This window comes from Adelges cooleyi, unplaced genomic scaffold, assembly GCF_023614345.1.
Source record: "Adelges cooleyi isolate 19-005CV unplaced genomic scaffold, UGA_ACOO_1.1 ACOO_flye_CR_arks_rails_tigmint_CR_PRNA_23, whole genome shotgun sequence".
In the NCBI taxonomy this organism is placed as follows: domain Eukaryota; kingdom Metazoa; phylum Arthropoda; class Insecta; order Hemiptera; family Adelgidae; genus Adelges; species Adelges cooleyi.
In genome coordinates, this window is record NW_026095893.1 from 4468619 (window position 1) to 4489538 (window position 20920).

Sequence of the window (20920 nt, forward strand, 5' to 3'; positions counted from 1 at the left end):
AGTGAAAGAAGCACTCTGTAATGGTAATAACTACATAATAAGCATTAAGCTTAGGTTAAAATAATTTAATTTATACTATTTTACCCGATACCGGCAATCGTCAAAGCTTAAGCCGGTATTACCATGGCGTCGGTTTCTGATAACCATATACGCGGTATCGAGTTGGATGATTGTAAACAATTAAAAGTATGGACCGTTCGTGCGCTCGAATCAAGGGTGTTCTGGTTATCATACGATATATGATAGTACCGTGTACTCATAGGGCATAGACCTTTAAATGTATATAATATTATTATGTATAGCGTGACGGTTGATGACGTAACGAAGCGTTTACTGTAACGCTTGATATCAAACCGCTACGGGCTACCATTTACCTTATAGCTAAGTTTTATCTTTAGAATATAAAAACTTTAAAGCAGTAATTAAATTCTTCGTAGTTCTATAGAGTATTTCTAGATTAAACGCCCATACAAATTTAATAATAATTATTAAATATTTTACGTCATTTAAAAACAACCAATTCTTGTGAATGTACTGTTTGATTACATTTCTATTGGAGCAGTACTAGACTTGTAATTAGGTAGTCAAATAAAATTAATCTACATTATTATTATTTATAACGTAAGAAGCAATGCTAAATTACCTTTTTTGAGTCCTATATAATTAACAAACATTCCAGTAAATTGAAATATTATTATTCATGATGGGACTTAATAAGTATCTTATTTAAATTATTTTTTTTAATATTTATATATTCGTGTACTATATAAACTATTGAAACATTTTAAAATATGACTTGGGGATTTGTTACTTGTGGACCAAATGAAGCCTTGGTTATTTCAGGTAAGTTCAATTAAAAATTGATATTTTATTTTATTTGATTTATTACAGCTGGAAATATTCAAACAAAAACTCTTATTAAATTTGCCACAGTTTAATAATAAATTATATTTGTACAACTATAAACTTTAATTATGTCTTACAGGCTTCTGTTATAGTAAACCAAATTTAGTACCAGGTGGGCGAGCATTTGTTTGGCCAGTCCTTCAGTATTGCCAAAGGTATTATTATTATTGTTATTATTGGATGTTGTAGGAATTTTCGTTCTAATCAAATACAATTGTTTATTTATTATTAAGATCCTGCCAATTATATATAAAGTATCTAAAATGTTTTACATTATTTATTTATTAAAAGATATAAGTAACAATAATATTACCAGACTAATATTTTGCAGTTTGTTCTTACATTAGAATTCTGCTTGTAGCACCCTCTTCCCATTTTTTTCTACAATATAAAAAATAACTGAAAATTTGGATGATTACTTAACCCCTTCGCGTGCCGCATTGGGGATGAAGTTTAGCCAAAAAGAGTAGGTTTTCAGTTTATTAAAGGGGTTTTCATAGAATCATAGAAAAAAATGGAGGGGAGACTGTTGCAAACAAAATTCTAAAGTAAGGATTAGTTAATTTTGTAAATATAATTTTTTAAAGAGAATATTTTTATGTTTCAGAATTTGTTTAAACACTATGACAATACAAGTCGATAGCCCCAAAGTATATACCAGTCAAGGTGTGCCATTATCTGTCACAGGAATCGCTCAGGTACGGTAAAATAGGATGTACAATTTAACCATTATAATTTATAAATATCATTAAAATAAAAAAAATTCTTATTATGTGGAGTATTTATATAATATGGTTGATGAACCAAAAACTAAAACTATTGGCTCAAAAACAGCTTACTATAAATTTCCTAAATTTTAAAATTAGAGTATATTGTTGGAAATATATATTTTCCAATATATATGTTTGTTATCATAAAGATAACTAACAAAAGTATTTTTTCATATCGCCGCCCCAGTAGAACAATGATTCAACTGAAAAAATGGAAATTTTACAGGAGAACGAAGAAACTAAATTATTTTTTCTAAAATGTTATGGGATGTAATTTTAATGAAATGAGACTGCTTGGGAAATTATTACAACTATAGTTACATTGTTTTGCTACCTCATGCATTTGATATATTTAAACACATTGAAGCATTTAGCCCATTTTACCAAATTTTGCAGTTAGGTCATTGTTTTACCGGGGCGGCAATATGATATTCTTGATCTACATATTTTTTTACTTCAAGTTGATATATGTTTTTAGAATAATGTATTGCAAGTTTCCTAAATAGGTTCTTTGTCTTCTAAAAAAATGTTGTAAATAAATGGTATTTTTATTATAAAAAAAAAAATAATAATTTAAATTTTATTATAACTTGCTCTTTTTTTTTGTTTTTGTGAATAATTTACGTTTATCCTAACTGAACATTTTTATTTCATTAAAAGGTTAAAATACAAGGTCAAAACGAAGAAATGCTTTTAACAGCGTGTGAACAGTTTTTGGGTAAATCAAAAAATGAAATACATGAAATTGCCCTGCATACTTTAGAAGGTCATCAACGAGCTATTATGGGGACAATGACTGTTGAGGTTTGTCAATATCACTAAATCTATTAATTAATTATGGTAACTTATTATAGGTAAGAACTGGGCCTCTATTAGGGTGGTAGACAGAAGAAATGAATTAACAAGTCAATAATGGCTATTCATAATTCTTATTTTAATCATTTTTTCTAGCAATTTCGTGGTACTCGCTACGCTTTACAAACTTTGTGGACACTCAGCATTATACTTTATATTATAACTTGTCAATAACACAAATTAATTTGTGTGTGTGTATGTGAATCTTGCATAGCATAAATTACTATACTTAAAGCTTTAAAAGTATTATCTTTTAAATTACATTGTATTAAATGTACTCATTAGTTATAAAATTAATTTATAGGAAATTTATAAAGATCGCAAGAAATTTAGTAAACAAGTATTTGAAGTAGCTTCTTCTGATTTGGTAAACATGGGCATTACTGTTGTGTCGTATACCATTAAAGACATTAGAGATGAAGAGGTAAGTGTTGTTTAATTATAATTTGTATTCAATTATAAAACTTAATTTTTGTAGCTTGTAATATTTAAGAAATTAAGAAACATTTATTATATTTCATAAGTAAACACTTGTGTTAATTATTAATTTCAGGGATATCTTAAGGCTCTGGGTTTAGCTCGAACAGCTGAAGTCAAAAGAGATGCTCGTATTGGAGAAGCTGAGGCGAAAAAAGAAACGACAATTAAGGAAGCAGTAGCCGAAGAAGAAAGAATGGCAGCAAAGTAACAAATTTTTTTTTTTTAACTATTATTTATGTATTTGTTTTTTATTTGTATTTATGTATTTTATGTATTTGTTCTTATTTATTTTTAATTAAGGCTAATAAACGATACTGAAATAGCTAAAGCGCAAAGAGATTTTGAATTAAAAAAGGCTGCGTATGACGTTGAAATTCAAACAAAAGTACTGTTTAAAATTTTATAACAAGCAAAATATATATCTTTTTGATTTATATCCACACAAAAATATTGCAGAAAGCTGAAGCAGAATTAGCTTATGAACTTCAAGCTGCAAAAACAAGACAACGCATTAAAGAGGAACAAATGCAAATAGACGTTGTTGAAAGAACTCAACAAATAGCTGTTCAAGAACAAGAAATTCAAAGAAGGGAACGCGAATTAGAAGCAACCATAAGAAGACCGGCTGAAGCCGAAAAATTCAGGTGACATTAAATTAAATTGATTAAAAACAAAAAAACCATAATGAATTTGCTTTCATACATAACTTTGGTATCACCTTAGCTTTCTTCAGTTTAACCTATTACACAAAGCTAAATTCTTCTTCGATATTCAAAATTTCTATGTAAAATAACATAATATTTATTTTGAGTTTATTGTAGTTTTCATTTATTATTTTTTTTATTAAAAATTAGATTGGAAAAATTAGCACAAGCTAATCGAACTCGAATAATTTTGGAGGCAGAGGCTGAAGCTGAAGCGCTTAGACTTAAAGGAGAAGCAGAATCGTTTGCTATTCGAGCAAAAGCAAAAGCTGATGCGGAACAAGCACTGAAAAAAGCTGATGCCTGGAGAGAATATAAAAAAGCCGCAATTATTGATATGGTTTTGCAAGCATTACCAAAGGTATTGAATTTTTCATTTTTTAAATAATTTGATATGATATGTAGACCGCGGATTTTATGTACTTTAAAATATGTGTTATTACACACCATACAGTAAATGTAAAAAAAAATTAAGAAACCGAATGAGCCCTACATATCAAAATTTACATATGCAGTTTGCATATTTCTAAAAAAGATAGAATTATGAAAATAAGTGATCTAAACAATAAATAAGGATTTTATAAAACAATAGCATGTCCTAACTGGAATTCTAGGTGGCACGTTAGTGACAAAAGGGCTTTAATGTCATTTTCAGAAAAATACAATTTGAGAGTAGTTATCTATGTTTCTTTGTGTGCTGAATGTGGGACAAATGTTTAAAAAAAATCCTGGAGACCTGTAAATTAATTTGTCAATGTCAGGTTTTTATTGTTTTTTTTTGTAATTATTATTATATTATTTGCAGGGAAATTAAATATTTTAAAATGGATGTGAATAAAAATTATAATTTCTCAATATATATTGTACCAAGTAAAATGTAGGCAAAAGCTTTTGTATTCAATTATTTTAATTTAAGGTCGACTATGTACTAATCTAATAACTTTTTCTAAACCTATGAACTTATGATGACTCATCAGTCATCACTCTTAACTGCAAGTCTAAACTTGATACTGTTTCTGTCTTTCTTTTAATTTTCACTTACTTGTATTCTTGTGGGTACAAGTACAGACTTGTTTCGTTGCTGGCCTACTATTGCGTAACAAAGGGAATTGCCAAAATGTAAACAATGACTTGGTATTAATATAGATACATTTACTCTTTAAAATTTTTAGGCCACTTAATTTATTATTAAATATTAAGTTTTGAAAATTATTACATTTTTATAAATTATAAAAAAAAAAATTTTAAACTAAAATAATTATTAACAAAAAATTCGCAAGAAATGACGTTTAATATCTTTTATTGCATAATATATTATTAAATTATTATTATTATTTTATAGGCAACAATTTAATTATTTAAAAATGATTATTTAATAATATATGCACAAAAAATATGCAATATGCAGTTATTGCATATTGCATATGCAATAACATAAAATATGCAAAATATGCATATTACAAGTAGTGTATATGGTATAAAAAGTCTAAAACGGATTTTGGAAGGAACATTCTTTCATAGGAGGACCCATAAAATACATACAGTTGCATACAAATCCACGGTCTAATGATATGTATAATTAATAACTTTTTATTTTAGCTGGCTGCTGAAGTTGCTGCTCCATTTGATAATACCAAAAAAGTAACCATGGTAGCCAGTGGTGATGGTGATGTAGGAGCTGTTAAATTGACTAATGAAGTTATTCAAATTGTTAACAAAGTGCCTGAAATGGTAACTACATTAACTGGAGTCAAAATAAATGATGTTATGTAAGTTTACACTTAAAAATTTAAGATTTATAAACTATTACTTACCAACTCAAAATTATATAATACTTATTTCTGGTGTAAACACTTTAAATAAAACCCCTTAGATTGTAAAAGTTTTTCTAGGCTAATAAAACCTTTTTAAACAACTTTGTCACCGGGCGAGCTGAAAAATAAAAAACTGTATGCGGAAAACTAGCTATTTCTTAAACCATCCTATTTTATTGTAGTTGTAAAGTTTTCAACTCTTAAAATCTTTTAAGGTTAATTTTTATTCATTGTTTGAAATAGACTATTTTCCATTTTTAATTACTTATAAATACAAATATATTAAGTTATAGTATCAAAAAACAACAAAGATGTACAACATGTAACATGGTTTTTAGGTGATATTCCAATTTTTAGATTTTACTACTACTACTGACTGACTACTGTATGGCTGTGTATTAGCCGACCAATAATAATAGTCTGATCAAAAAACTGACTCGAAAAAAAAGTACCATTAAAAACCAGTAGTATTTATTACCCATTAACAATTTTAAATGCCCAAAACCCAATAGAAAAGTTAAGTATTTCAGTTTGAAAACCTTGGAAAAAATATAATCAGGGATAGATTGGCAATATTAGAATAACTGTATAATTGAATGAAAATGGTAAAAAAGAATTTATAGTAGTGAAAAGAGATAAGTTAAGAAAATTGTGAATTAACTTAATAAATAAAAAGAACATATTGCAGACAGACAAAATTGATTGCATTAACAAATCTTTGGTCACTGTTTGTGTAGCAAAAATAAAAAAATAGAGAATTCACAAATTAAATTATTAAGATAATAAGTTAGTAATTATAATTATACCTTTACAATTCTAATTATTTAATTAAACATGAAAATAATTTTATAACAGGAATATGTAAATAAATTGCTTGGACTTAAATTTGGATTACAATATTATTGGTATAATACATCAAGCCTGTACGAGTATTTTAAGAAAATCAGAAAAGAAGACTTAAAAATTATAATAACTATAATTTAAGTTAACCATTTAATCATTATTTTTACTATTCTATTATTTATTATACTAATCATCTTCAATTACTTGTGTTTACTTTTGTTTTTATATAAAGAATTAAATGAATAATGATATATTTATATTAATTTTTTTTTTATATGCAACTATAGCATATTAATTAATGAGCCCTATATTATTGTCGTGCCTAATTTTTACTATTTTTTTTATAACTTAATGATATGTTTTAACTTTGCTTAGCTACATTTTGAAAATTGTGAAAAATATATTTTCTATTTTATTAGTGTTTACAGCTACCTATTAAATATTTTTATATTTAGTCAGATTTATGTGTATCAAAGAATATAAATTATTTTAAACTTAATCTTGCCTTCTAAAAAATGTTATTTTATAGATATCTTTTACTTAATTATATTTCTTTATTTACTAAATTACATACAATTTCATTTATATTTCAGATTTTGCCTAAATTTTTTTTTATCTTTAAAGACATCTGATAATGGGTTAGCAATTTTTAATTAAAAAATGTTAAATACGTATATACCTAAAGTTTATTAGCCTAATGCCACATTGAATAAATAAAATAATTATAATTCTCATACTTTCCAAAAATTTCGAAGAACAATTTTTTGTGAGTATTATGCAAAAAAGTCAATGGTATACAATTAGGTATGGAATTTCCAAATCTTCACCCATAAAAAATATTTTGTACTAAACATTTTCAATCTATTTAACATTTAAATAACTGGGTACCTTATATTTTTTTTTTAGTATTAAGAATGTGTACACCAATTTTAAAAACATTAATAAAATGTGACAATTCTTAAAAAAGAAATTAAAAATTATTAACATCATTTGTGTGAACTTTGGCTGAATGACATAAATTATTGGTTCTCAATCCTTATAAAATAATCTAAAATAAATGGGTTCTTTCACATATTTCGAATTTAATTCTAAAAATACATACAGGCACTATATAAAATAAAAAAATCATATGTTCTGGTTTTATTAAATTCTAGTAATAGCATATAAAGTGACTAGAACACATGTTCTAGTATTAATTCGTACAGAATGGTTTTTCAAAAAAATTGTACTGTGAAATAATATTAAGCACTACTATTATTTATATTATTATAACTATTAATTTACCACTAATTAATAAACACATGTTTTAATCCCGAAGAAAAAAAAGAGCGATACAAAATTTATTATTTAGTCAAATGTATAGTTAGCCTCTAAATGTAGTTCTTTTAATATAAGTCATTGTTTAATGTTTAAAAGAAAAAAATAATAGCTGCTAAAAGACATTGTATTTCAATTAGATTTTTCTATAAATTTCAATTTACTAGCATCAAAAAACAATATTTTCCTTCATTGTAGTTTCACAAATGTTATTATGTATGTTTGCCATTGTTCCGTTGCCTAGAAATGCAAAACAAAAACATTATCCAATTTTATTTAATATTTATGTATTTTTATAAATATTAAAATAACTATATAACATTTAAAGTACATCGTACACTCAGTTTAAAAAAATAATAATTAGTTCAGCCAAATCATTCAATTTGTGAATCTACACATTTTTTTTTATAAAAACAGTCTTCTTTACACTGTGAGCAATAATCCACCAAAAGTGGTTGTGGCTATTTCTAAGTAGAGCAACAGAGTAAATAGTTTATTACAAAGTTTTTCAAAGTTAAATTTATGCATTTGTACAACACTGTATCATTAATCAATCATAGCCTTATTTTAACAGTTACATTTATGTACTTATAAAAATGAACATTAGGGCATTGATATGCATGTTTAAACCTAATAATAGTAATTAAATTAGGTTAATTATTTTAGTAACCCTATTATTAGTCGGGAAAAAATATTTTAGGAGTTGTTAATTGTAATAGATAGATACTTTATTTTTTAATACTTTACTAATCTTTTATAATATAATATATTAGGAAAAAAACGTTCTATTCATTGCTTATATCCAGATTTTTAACTTTTTGTATAAGATGTAAAAAAATAAACTTAGATCAGTTTAAACAAAATTTTAAGTTTGAAATAGGTATAAGGATAAAAGATGAATTTAATATTGCACCTCATGTATTAATAAAAACAGTTTAAAAAACGAAAAACTAAATTGCTCTAAACAAAATCGCTTAGATATTTTTGAACTTTATATTTGTTCAATTTAATAGTATACATATGAACTTTTACTAACGAAACTTTGGTCATACAACACAAAAATATTCTTAATTATTTAAAATATTCATTTAGTTTGCAAGTTAAGCCTAACATTACTTATGGAATGATAAGTATTCAGATAAGATCATTATAAAAGAATAGTTTATTATAATTTCTACTTATGTTTATACACACGTTATAAAACTACTGTATAACAACACAGTAATGCTCAACACCTTGGGAACTATTAACATTCGTTTGTAGTCTCCAGCATTTACAATCTACAAAGATATTTTTTTGTGTATTTTTAAACGATAAATTATAAAATATTGCACAAATTCATAATTATAATAAAGTTTTAGTTTCATTGAATAAAATGTTTTTTTTAATGGTTTAAACAAAAGAGCACATTTAATCTTTATTTTTAGAATAGCGCTTAAAAAAAATGTATTATTCCAGTTACATTATAAATAACATAGATAAATGTTTAAAATTAATTCTTTTAAACATTAAACATTAAGATGCATAATTTAAAATAATATCTTGTAAATTGTAAAGCCGAGTTTTAATTATTTTTTTCATTAATAGGTGCTACTTTTTATAATTAATATAGTAGGCTACAATCATAACACCACCACTCAGAGCTAAAATTCCGAGTCCTAAATTTCTCAATGGGTTAAGCCACGACCTTTTGATTTGTTCCCATTTTTCTTGCTCTTTTTGTTTTCGTTTCATCAATTTCAGTTTATCAGCTAGAGCTTTTGTTTTTTCTGCTTCCTCGTCTAGTTTTAATTTTTTATCTTCTTTGGTGTTTTTCGATTTATTATGCCTTAAAAAGAATATATCAATAGTATTGTATTCACTTTTGAACAGAAATATTAGAATAGCTTACTCGTTGATATTAGGTTGATCAATTTCTCTCGGGGGTGGTAATGGAGGTGGAGTAGACTCTGTATCATCACTTTCTGACTCTGAGACTAAAGATTCTTCGTCATCATCATCACCCTTGTCATCATCTTCATCATCCTCAACATAGTGATCTTCGTTTGATTTTTTTAAAGATTCTGTCCGTGGAGGCGGTAATGGAGGTGCTTCACTACTAAGTTCACTGTCAGTACTATCGTCTTCAGACTCGTTATCATTATTTAACAATGCTCCATCCAAATTAGGCAAATCTTCCTACAAGCAAAACATTTAAAAAAATATAATATAACTAGTTAATAATATTTTTTTTAATATCTTATTTTCTCTCAAGTATATATAAATTTATTTGCTCTGAAACATTATTGGAGATAGAAGTGAAATAGTCATAACTCCGACCTCCACTTTTACTGTTTTTTTTATAAAAAGATTGCTCTATTTTCTATGATAAAAAAATAGATCATAGAAAATATTTGTACCTATTATTATTTTAAAGTAAAGCCAGGAAATTACAACAATATTATGTTTTTTATATTTATATTATACACAGATTCATATAATATAAAGCGTAAATGACAACATGTACAAAATTAATACAATAAATTTAATTAATAATAATGATGCCATAGATACTACTTTAAAAACGTTTGGAGTAGACAATTGTTTATAAGAACTTATTATGATAAGACCTATTATGATTTTGTATATTTAATAGGATAGATTGAAGAGACATTGGAAGTTCTTTTTTTTTTAAACAGACATCACAGTCTTCATCAATAACGGTTTGGAAATCTCTTAATAGTAAGTCCTAATATTATTTTACTAATAAAATATTTACCTCATTCTCAGCTTCCCAATTTGTATCGAGAGCTTCAATTATGCTTTGATAACAGAATCGCAGTTGCTCTGGAGCTTGTACAAGTCCCATTCGACATTTTCTCATTTCTACTAACAACGAACGTACATGAACATATTTCAAACCATCCGGTGTGTTCATCTGAAAACAAAAAACACAAACTTATAATAATTTTTAAGGAAAACTATGTTAACCAAACAATTATCAGTTAATGTTTTACTTGAATAAGGCAAAGATCTATCAAACAAAATGTCCCTGAACGTCCTATTCCTGCAGAACAGTGGACAATAGCTGGTCCATTGGATAAATCAAGACTACCACTACGCCTAATGTCTCTTAAAAATCTTAAAAAAGGCGTTGGAGTTTTAGGAACACCAAAATCAGGCCAATCGGTATAATGGAAATGGAAAATCTCTCGCGAATTTCCCGATTCTAAGTCATTTAGTCTATACAATATGAAAATAACTTGTAATACAACAACATAATAAATAAAATCAATAGAAAACCAAAATCACATACTTCAATATACTTTGCACATAAAAGCCATGGTTAATTTTTGATATGAATTCAACAGACAAACCAATATTGTTCCAAATAAACTTATAATTTTCACTTTTTTTCTTGGGCCAGTACTGGTGACACTTAAGCTGAAGTAGAAAAAAAAATTCAATATTAATAATTAATAAAATTACAAATTATTTAATAACTATAAATTGGTGTGCACGATATCTTACTTTTTTCTTTTCGATAATTTTGTTTAGCATTAAAATGGCTTTGGAATTTTGTTCCCACACCATTAGCCAAAAATGAGAAGAAGTATTTTCCAATGGACCTTGTGTAAGAATATATTGTCTATCACAATCACAAACCTAAAACATTTCAAATAATTAAATAAACACAAACAAATTAAATAAATTATAATACTTACCTGAATGAGGTTCGCATTGATATAGGATACATTGCCTTTTTTAAGTGTTATTATAGTATCATCGTAAGGTGAAACATCTTGATACCTGTTAAAAGATTTGTTTTGTGGTTTCTTTGCTTCATCAGATGTTTTTCTTATTTTAGAACTTTCTGCTTCGACAAACTATGAAGAAGAAAAAAGAAAATCGCTTAGAATTTATTTCAATCGTATAAACAACTTAAACAATAAAGTACTTCTACATAAGCAATTAAACAATTTTTAAGACATTCAAAAGTTTTATAATAAATGTGTTATTTCAATATAATCTTGTGACATTGAATTTCAACAGTTATAATATATGACGAGTACACTTACTCTATACGTGGTGTTCCACATGTTTTTGGTTTCGATATCATTAAATTCATCACGTAATCGTTTTTTTACTTGTTGATCAGAGTGCATTTTGAAATCTTGAAACTACAAATTAACTCTTAAGTTTCAATTAAATAACCTAATCTTTAATTTTTGTTTACGAAAAACTGGTACAAAAAAATATTCTAGTTTAAGAACACAACAAATTTCCGCTCAGAATAATATTTTATTAAAACCATTAGAATTACATCTGTCTAGTTTTAAAGCTAGGACGTAAAATATTTGTATGTTATACTTTATATGAAATAAAAATTATTGAAACGCCAACTACCCACTACCTAATATTATAATCAATAATATTCATTTTTATTTTTATCACATCATACACCAATCACACAATCATATAAATTACGTTCTCTATTATTATCATAGACCTTATAATACTATATAGTCGGAGCATGCATGTAGTGCCAGCGAGCCAACGCGCTGCGCTGACGACGGTATTCGATGACGTCATGAGGCGCTCTGCTCATGCGCATTTGAGTTCCCAGTTTAAGAAATATGGTACACGATTTGAAAATTATTGTATGATGTCGCGGCTCGTGAATAATAAATAATAATTCAAATATTTTCAATGCCGATAAAATCAAATTTTGAGTCGACAGCTATTTTTAGGCCATTAAAAATTTAACTTAACAAAATACTTTTGTATACGTATAATTTGTTTTAAATAGGTAAAATAAAGTATTTGGTTTGTAATGCAGTATTTAATTGTAACATTGGAACAAAATTCTACTCGCGAGTACTTTTTTTATAAAGTCATATTATAAATGTATAGCACGTTATACATATATCTTTACACAAAATTTATTGAGACGTCCTCAGATTCCCCAAAGATGAAAATATAAAAGAGACAAAACAAAATAACGTTGTACAATTCATTAACTAAAAATTTATACTTCTCACAGTGGTATCACTACTACGATAATAGTCGGGCTCGCATCACCCGGCACCCGCTCGCATCCTACCCGGATGCTCAGCCTACGTCTAGTCGTATAAATATAAAGGTCCATGATTATTATCAATATGTTAAACCAAAAAAAAAGAAAAAGTGAGCCGCAATCCGAGTAATAAACTCAACCGTGGTATATTATTACCATTGAGAAATCATGACAAAGTACACCGTCGCTATGTTTATTGTACATAGGCCTATAAAGAATGTTCACTTATACCTAGGTCTATGATATTGTTATTATTGTACGATAAGTACTAACCACGTTTTTTCCACACAAAATACAGATTACCATCAGCATCAGGCTTCACATTTGTCTGATAACTGATTAATGATGTGAGTTATTATCATTTGCCAAGATTCGAAATGTCTATTTTCAAGTTTCATCTGAACTTCTAAGTACATTATATATGTAAAAGTGTTGTTTGCGTAGAAATTTGATATTTACTTATCACAACGCCTGTGAATACTTTAAAATGGTAAATAAAACAATAACTAAACTTATTATTATACATGTCGACTACGATTTTCCTTAAAATCGTCAATTACCAATTTGATTTACACCAATTACTACTAATGAGAAAAATAACAGAAATAATTAAACGATAACATTTTAATTTAATGTTAAGGATAAAATAAATAAGTACAATTATTGTATAAAGATATTTCAATAAATGTACTTACTGTACTTATAAACTTTATATATATTCAACTAGGAGGAGGAGGATTGGCCGAGTGGTTAAGCTGACAGTGTATTTGCGCTCACTGTCGCCGTTTTGACACTCGGTTACGAGCATTTTGGTGAAAAGCGACCGCCATCCTCCTCTCCGGTGACGGACTGATGACCCGTCCCGGACAGCAAATCCGTCTTGAAACCATCATCACATTATGCCAACGTTGGGCCTTAAAGGCCCGTTAGCTTGATGATGATGATTTATTCAACTAGGGGTTGATTATAAATTAGCAGTTTAATAGTATAACTACAAGACATGTTTTATTAATTAAATATTAAAATGTTTCAATTAATTGTGTATTTTTTAGTTAATTTATTAGTAAAAAATAATTTATATTATTACAATATCTCATTATTATTGTCTTGAATTATTTGTAATTTTGTATAATGTTAAATATTAATTAATAATTACAGCCAAAAACCAAAAAGAAATTTATTGATAAAAAGAATTCTGTGACTTTCCATGTAGTACACAGAAGTCAACATGATCCTCTTGTCACTGATGAAACAGCACCACAGCATGTTTTGGTTCCTCAAGAAACGCATAAAACGAAAGGAGTAAAAGTTTATATTTTATTCAAACATACCTCAACATTGTACTTAATTTTATATTTGGTTTTTAACTGTCCTTTATTAAATATTTAGAAAAAAAATAAAGACGAGGAAGCTAAATATGGTATATATTTTGATGATGACTATGATTATTTACAACATTTAAAAGAGAGCCAATCAAATGATTTTATTTTATTGCCTGCACCAACGAATGCTTCAAAAGAAAAAGTAAACATATAAGTCGTAGTTTCAATAACAACAAATTAAATTTTTAATCCACTTAAAGCTAATGATATATCTTTAATGTATGTATATATATATTGTTTTAAGACTGTTAAACCAAAAGTGATGTTACCATCTTCAGTTTTCGAATCTGAAGTCGAAGAAAAAGTTGGAATGTTGAATAAAGCAGCTCCTCAATCGGGTAATTTGTTACATAATTTCTATAATAAAATCTATTATTATTCATGCCATGTATATATATTATAATTTTTTATTATACATTTTAGGTTTGCGGTTGGATTTGGATCCAGACATAGTTGCGGCAATGGATGACGATTTTGATTTTAAAAATCCAGAAAATGAGTTGGAGGACGATTTTGTTGTCATGGCAAACCAACTTGGGTAACATTTTAAAGCCGACTAACATGTATAATTTAATGTGTTTTAATTTAATATAATTCAATTTTTAGATCAAATGAGGAATTAATTGAATTAGAAGATGTGATTGAAGAATGTGATGATTATGACAGCGAAGCATATGATGAAGTTGGTAGTTTAAATATGGAAGAAACTAAATCGCAGTTTACCAATTACTCAATGTCCAGTTCTGTTATAAGACGCAATGAAAACCTTAAATTGATAGATGATCAATTTGAACAAGTATTTTCTTACTAAATTAAAAAATTTTAAAAATTAACATTTGATATCATAATTATCGCCAACAGTTATTTGCTGCATATGATGATGCTGAAATCGGAGCTTTAGATACAGAAGAAATCGAGGGGACATTGACTATGGAATCGGATATTCTAAAAAAAGCCTCCGAAGAATTTGAATTAAATATGAAAAAAGTGATACAAAATATAATTAATTATCAGTGTTAGTTACGTTTTAATAATAATTTATGCTATTTCAGGAAGGAATATCTACGGACAAATCATCTGTTTTAATATACGATAGTGATTCTAACAATGAAGAACCTACATATAAAGTACCAGTTGATGAGGTTGATAAAAAAAAATGGGATTGTGAGAGTATACTTTCAACTTATTCTAATATTTACAATCATCCTGCACTCATTAGGGACCCGGTGGTTTGTATTTTAATAACTCTAACTATTGTCGTAGTACAAGCTTATATCAACACCCTGTACGAAAAGTAGTACCGTTCAAGTTCTAGCGAAAACTAACACCGTTCGAGGCTTCTTACGAAAAGTAGCACCGTTGGCAACAATGGAAACAATAGCACGAACGGTGCTTGTCTTTGTAAGAACTCACGAACGATGCTACTTTTTGTACGGATCGTCGATACGATTAAGTATATAAAGTACTGATCAGTCACGGACATATTTGTTTATAATTATAATATGTAGCTATGAGCTGACAGTCATTAAATTTTACTATCACAATTGTTTGTTTTATAGATTCAAAAAATTCAAATAAATCCCAGAACGGGAGTGCCTATATTACAACAAAGGCTTACAGCTAAAGCATTGAAGTCACTCGAGAATAGTAGTACACAGAATACGGGTACCAAATCCATAATTTCTGCTTTGTCCATGTTGTCAGTACGGTCTAAAAGTGAAACCCCCGAAGAAAAATTAAAAAGAAAAAAAGCATTAAAAGAATATAGAAAAGTATTATTACAAATATTTATTTATAATGTTAATTATTAACAAATTTTTAATTTGTGTTTTGATTATAGGAAAGAAGGCAAGAACGTAAAGCAAACACTGAAGCATTCAAAGAACAAAAGAAAAAGTTGGAAAAGGAATTAATCAATAGAAACGTTAATAAGACTGTACGGGTTATGTAAACATTTAAGTATGAGATTTTTTTAATCTCCTTGTTAATAAAATATACATATTTCCATTATTGATTTATAAGATTTACAAAGCTTTATATACTTTGAAACATGAAATAATAATTATTTATTTAATTAACACGTCATATTATTCATGTTTTAATGATGTAAGAGGCTAGAATGTCTTTGCCGTTAAATACCCTTTACAAGAATATTTTATTTGAAAATTATTTTCAAGATATAGCCTAATACTAAGTACTATTATTTTGTGTTACATTATAGTTCGCAAATAAATAAAAATGTTATTGCCAACTCTGTACACTACACGTCATGATTAAAAAAAAAACTAAAAAGTACAGTTGAAAAAAAACAATCAATGTATAATACAAGAAACTATATTGATAGTGTAGTAATGGGTACATTCAGCAAATTTTAATCGTTGACTATTACAGTATTGTTATTTTTATGACGACTAAATAAACAGGCATGATTGCTAGATAATACTGTGCAGGAAAATTGCCCCAGACTTGGCCGTGGTCATGATGTTTACACAGATTAGTTTTATATAATCTGTGATATTTATAACAATACTTTAAAATTTTAGTTACATTATTTGATGTATTAAAATAATGATCTCGACAAAAAATGATTTTGTAGTTTATTCTACATAGTACCTCAACAGTGGCGGCTTCAGAACTTTTCATGAGGGGAGAGGAGCCATGGTGAGGCCAACATTTTTAGAGGGGTCAAAAGTTAAACTCGATATTAAGCCGTGGTGGCTACGCCCTCACCCTCCGAAATCACATACAAAATATTGTATAATATAAAGCACACTACTAATTTTTGTATAGTATTACATAACTAAATAATAAAAAATTACTAAAAATGTTTTAAATTAACAATAAATATTTAATATTATACTATCTTGATTCATATATACAACAAATTCACACAGTAGGCCTTTTAAAATAAAAAAAATGATTTAAAGAGTTAAATGTTAATTTTTTGTATTCTTGTCATAGGATAATTTTTAATAAAGGATTATAATTTATTTTTAAATCATACCAATTATAATTATGAATCTGATTTAAATTTTAGGAGGCCCAAGACTTTTTAGGGTGTGCCCGGCGCCGCCGCTACCTTAATTACTGATTCTTATTATACTGATACTTTTTACCATTACTATCTATAAATTTCAGAATAGATAATTAAGAGTCAAGAATAAGGAATTGCTGTTTTATAATATTCAAGTATTACGAGTCCAAAGACAACCTTTTATACTAAATTATAAATCAAAAACTATATATTGCCAGAAAAATAACATTTAATCTTACAATACAGTTCATTACAGAACAAAACTATTTTTAGTTATTATTTTCCTCCTTCTACAAACAATCCAGAAAATAAGCAACCTCCTCCGTCGTCCATAGTAACATCTGGATGTGTTCTATTGGGTAACACTTGATAGCATCTTAAGAAATTATCTGTTAATCGTAGAAATACAATATCTTTCCTCATCTTAAATTCAGCATATAATGTTACCAAAATCTCTCGATAAACTGAATATACCACAAATGGCCTAGATAATGATAAATAAGGCAAAAGAACTTTGATCAGTTCTGTTGGTTCTTCTCTACATACCACCACTAATCCATCAAATTTGTTAGATTTTATGAAATCTACACCGTCTGTACTTGTGACAGGTCGATGTTTTTTTTTAACTTGCGTATAAGCTTCATCACTTTTCCTTTTTTTTTCTATGCAATTAGAAATGTCTTCTTCTTCTACGACAACATCTTCTGCAACTCTCGTGCCTAGAAGTTCATCAATATGAACTGTTGTCATTTGTTTTAGCTTTATCTCTGAGAAATTCATTGATTTAACTGCTCTTGACGCGTTTTGTTCAGTAGTAGAAGAAAATATATGTACCAAGCGACCATTATCGTCAAGTTGATTTAAAAATGCAGCTTGTAACAAACCTTGGCTTCCGTTCTCGTACAACAAATATTTACCGCTTGGATCCAAATTAACACGACATAATATTTGAGCTAATGTATCAAACCGTATAGGTATAGTTTTAGGGATAACTTGTTTGTACAATATATCGGTAATAAGTCTCAAAGTAGGTTTTAATATAGTTAAATAATCAGAATACTTTTTCGCTTTCTTCTTCAGATATTTTTCTTGGGCATATTCTGTTTTCAATTGAAATGTTTTGCTGTTTTCCAAAAGCCGCTCAACAATATTTTGGCCAGTTTCACCACTATCTTTCAATGCTATTATATCGTCTGTACTTAATAATTGAGAAGTGCTATCATCAGTTATTAGTTTGTTGTTGGTGCCACAGCCATTTGTTAGCCACTGATTGCGCTTGAGGCCATCATTACAAATAACCAATGTGTAATGACGTTTCTTCTCAGAAACAGGTTCTAATTTATAAGTGGTCGAGTAAGGTTGACCAATAGCTACTTTAAGATCAATAACGTCACGGTTCAATTTTAATATCGCTTTGTTTGATATTTGATGAATTAAATAAGTATCGTTTTTGTTGATGATCAAATAATTACCAGGATTAATTGTAGCAGCCTTTGAGCAGGGTTCTTCCATATTGATTTTATACAACTAATTTGTTAAATTGCATTAGACATTTTTAATTCAAAAATATATGTAAAATAGTAAATCATAACGTCGAATTTTAAATTTCGTGTTACTTCGGAAACTTTGTTATCATGAATCTTGATAATATAATAACCACATTGTATATACGCGGATTTTAATTCAATAGTGCGTTGCCAGCAGAGATAATTTTTAATATCTCTTGTTTAATGTTTGCCAACCCTGTATGTGTGATAACGTAATTTATGTTATCAATTTTGTACAACATGGGCCATGGCTGCTGGCTGCATAGAGTAATTACCATAAAGTTATGTTCATCTATGGTAATAATTGATCTAAACATTTGCTATAAATAATTGTTAGGATTACACAGTCACCCAAGAGTTTTGGCACCCATATTTGAGTGATGACAACAGGGTAGAATATTAAAATCTTTTCTGTGGCGTAACTACTAACAGTTTGTTATGGAGGAAATATGGAATCAGTCATCTAGATCTATTACCATGGTTAAAAGTCACAGTTAACCACAGTATGGTTAGCAACCCTTTCAAATCAGCTGTTGTAAATTTTGGTGACGGAAGCCGCGGTTTATGGGTACAATTTGCATGTAACCATAGACCTGAAATGTATTATGTTAATAGGTCTGTGCATGAAACGTCAACTTAATTGTTATCAAAGAAACAGACTAATATTACCACGGGATATCATAAATTATATTATAAATATAAACCAACAAAGGTTACTAAGAATATATTATCATCAAGACTACAGACTAAAAAAAATTACAGAACTCGTCCTAGGCTCTTTTGAGTTTCGTGATAAAATATTTATTGAGGATCGTAAAACTCTCAAGAGAATAATTGCCCAAATCTCGGATAGAAATGGCTCGTAAGTAAATTTTCATGATTCAATATAGCTTTTGTTCTGTACCCTATTTCCGTTTTTTTTTGCTCAGGAGGCAATGCTAGAGACCTTGCTCGTGAAAAAAACCAAAAAAAACAACAAGAACTGCAGAAGCGTAAAGGAATTGCCGATAAGTCCAGCAATCAGGGGTTATCGTTAGAGCAAAGAATGCAAAGGTAAACAAAATCAAGCTAATATGTAGCCTTTTAATTCGATTTAAAATACAACTGAGCCTTTATGATCAAGAACCTTTTAAATAATATCTTCCAAGTGGTAGTAAGCTGTTGACAAATAAAATTACTATGTAGATAAAATAATATATTCATAGTTCTTGAGCTTATTCGTATTCATACTAAATGTACTAAAGACGATATTGAAGCGTCATACGAAAAGTAGCACCGTTCAAGTTCTTACGAAAATTAACACTGTTCGAGGCTTCTTAAGAAAACTAGCACCATTGGTGATGACCTTACAAAAAGTAGCACCGTTTGCGAATTTCTTACGAAAACTAGCACCAATAGCACAAACAGTGCTAGTCTTCGTAAGAACTTGAACGGTGCTACTTTTCGTAAGAATCTGTGAACGGTGATAGTCTTTGTAAAAAGTCACGAACGATGCTTCTTTTTCGTATGACGCGTCAATATATTGTCGTGAATTTTTTTTTATAAATTAAACCGTTGGCAACATAATATTTACATTTGTCATTTTAAAAAAATACAAAATAAGGACTTATTTAAACTATTGCCAAATCACTAGAAAATTCAATTGTTTTTAGCGTTACTTTAAAATATAAAATCGGCCAAGGTACACCTCCTCGCCAAGCTTCTTCCATGCTACTGACACAAATTCCAAACTTTGAAATTAACGTGTAACTGCAATATGTTGTACAGTGAACTAACTAGTGTTGGTATTTTGATGAACACTTTTGATGTTTATCCTGAGGCTCACTAGGACAGTACGAACAATAGGGTGATATTATATACTATATTATCTTTCTCTGCATTAAATTATGATAAAAACCATGTGGGTAAAATTACAAACACTCCAGAAACTCTTCTAGTGGTAACATTAATGGTGCAGTGGTTGAAGGTTAAACCATTTTTAATATTTGAGTGACCTAATTAAGAAAAATCACTTCAATTCATCTAATATTAAAAATATATCCTAAATTCTACTAATATACTAATTAAATAAACTGAATTATTTAGTCGTAGAAAATATAATTTTAAGTATTAGTGAACGAGTTGAAATGTGCAAACACATAGATTTAGAATATTACACACTTATAAATACTTTATTTGTTTCAATTTGTTATTTTTTTTACTTTTTCAGGGA

At 27.9% G+C, this 20920-nt stretch overlaps 4 protein-coding genes across 6 annotated transcripts; 2 read left to right on the forward strand and 2 right to left on the reverse strand.

Annotated features, from left to right (window-relative positions):
- Positions 1-360: 360 nt before the first annotated feature.
- On the forward strand, positions 361-6871 carry LOC126836107 (flotillin-1). The gene is made up of 11 exons (XM_050569153.1): positions 361-843; positions 986-1061; positions 1514-1604; positions 2337-2480; positions 2836-2955; positions 3085-3215; positions 3312-3396; positions 3468-3655; positions 3866-4076; positions 5315-5484; positions 6385-6871. Exons 1-11 carry the CDS (start codon positions 792-794, stop codon positions 6392-6394), a joined length of 1278 nt encoding a protein of 425 aa, XP_050425110.1. The 5' UTR covers positions 361-791; the 3' UTR covers positions 6395-6871.
- Positions 6872-7631: 760 nt separating this feature from the next.
- Positions 7632-12091, reverse strand: LOC126836104 (tyrosine-protein phosphatase non-receptor type 2). 2 transcript variants are annotated; one of them, XM_050569150.1, is made up of 9 exons: positions 11748-12091; positions 11394-11555; positions 11200-11334; positions 10985-11112; positions 10686-10911; positions 10448-10606; positions 9581-9867; positions 9377-9517; positions 7632-7929 (listed from the first exon to the last, which is right to left on the reverse strand). In XM_050569150.1, the coding sequence occupies exons 1-9, from the start codon at positions 11832-11834 to the stop codon at positions 7902-7904; spliced, it is 1353 nt and encodes a 450-aa protein (XP_050425107.1). In that variant the 5' UTR covers positions 11835-12091; the 3' UTR covers positions 7632-7901. The 2 variants fall into 2 exon arrangements, with proteins under 2 accessions (XP_050425107.1, XP_050425106.1); XM_050569149.1 differs by lacking the exon at positions 7632-7929 and having other exon boundaries at positions 8685-9517.
- Positions 12092-13019: 928 nt separating this feature from the next.
- On the forward strand, positions 13020-16141 carry LOC126836106 (protein LTV1 homolog). Of its 2 annotated transcripts, none has more exons than XM_050569151.1 (10): positions 13020-13235; positions 13904-14053; positions 14135-14269; positions 14372-14465; positions 14551-14665; positions 14734-14923; positions 14989-15114; positions 15180-15356; positions 15687-15899; positions 15968-16141. In XM_050569151.1, exons 1-10 carry the CDS (start codon positions 13233-13235, stop codon positions 16076-16078), a joined length of 1314 nt encoding a protein of 437 aa, XP_050425108.1. In that variant the 5' UTR covers positions 13020-13232; the 3' UTR covers positions 16079-16141. The 2 variants fall into 2 exon arrangements, with proteins under 2 accessions (XP_050425108.1, XP_050425109.1); XM_050569152.1 differs by having other exon boundaries at positions 13023-13235; positions 13904-14047.
- Positions 16142-17351: 1210 nt separating this feature from the next.
- LOC126836108 (tRNA (adenine(58)-N(1))-methyltransferase non-catalytic subunit TRM6) lies at positions 17352-18830 on the reverse strand. The gene has a single exon (XM_050569155.1). The coding sequence runs from the start codon at positions 18671-18673 to the stop codon at positions 17438-17440; it is 1236 nt and encodes a 411-aa protein (XP_050425112.1). The 5' UTR covers positions 18674-18830; the 3' UTR covers positions 17352-17437.
- Between the last annotated feature and the right edge of the window lie 2090 nt (positions 18831-20920).

Coding starts and splice junctions, on each gene's coding strand:
- LOC126836108 (XM_050569155.1), bottom strand. CDS start 18,673: ATGGAAGAACCCTGCTCAAAGGCTGCTACAATTAATCCTGGTAATTAT.
- LOC126836107 (XM_050569153.1), top strand. CDS start 792: ATGACTTGGGGATTTGTTACTTGTGGACCAAATGAAGCCTTGGTTATT. Junction 2,481..2,835: donor TGGGGACAATGACTGTTGAG/GTTTGTCAATAT, acceptor ATTAATTTATAG/GAAATTTATAAAGATCGCAA. Junction 3,216..3,311: donor GAAGAAAGAATGGCAGCAAA/GTAACAAATTTT, acceptor TTTTTAATTAAG/GCTAATAAACGATACTGAAA.
- LOC126836104 (XM_050569149.1), bottom strand. CDS start 11,834: ATGCACTCTGATCAACAAGTAAAAAAACGATTACGTGATGAATTTAAT. Junction 11,556..11,747: donor TGTGGAACACCACGTATAGA/GTAAGTGTACTC, acceptor TCTTCTTCATAG/TTTGTCGAAGCAGAAAGTTC. Junction 11,113..11,199: donor AAATTATCGAAAAGAAAAAA/GTAAGATATCGT, acceptor TTTCTACTTCAG/CTTAAGTGTCACCAGTACTG.
- LOC126836106 (XM_050569151.1), top strand. Junction 14,270..14,371: donor CGAATGCTTCAAAAGAAAAA/GTAAACATATAA, acceptor TATTGTTTTAAG/ACTGTTAAACCAAAAGTGAT. Junction 14,466..14,550: donor TAAAGCAGCTCCTCAATCGG/GTAATTTGTTAC, acceptor TATACATTTTAG/GTTTGCGGTTGGATTTGGAT.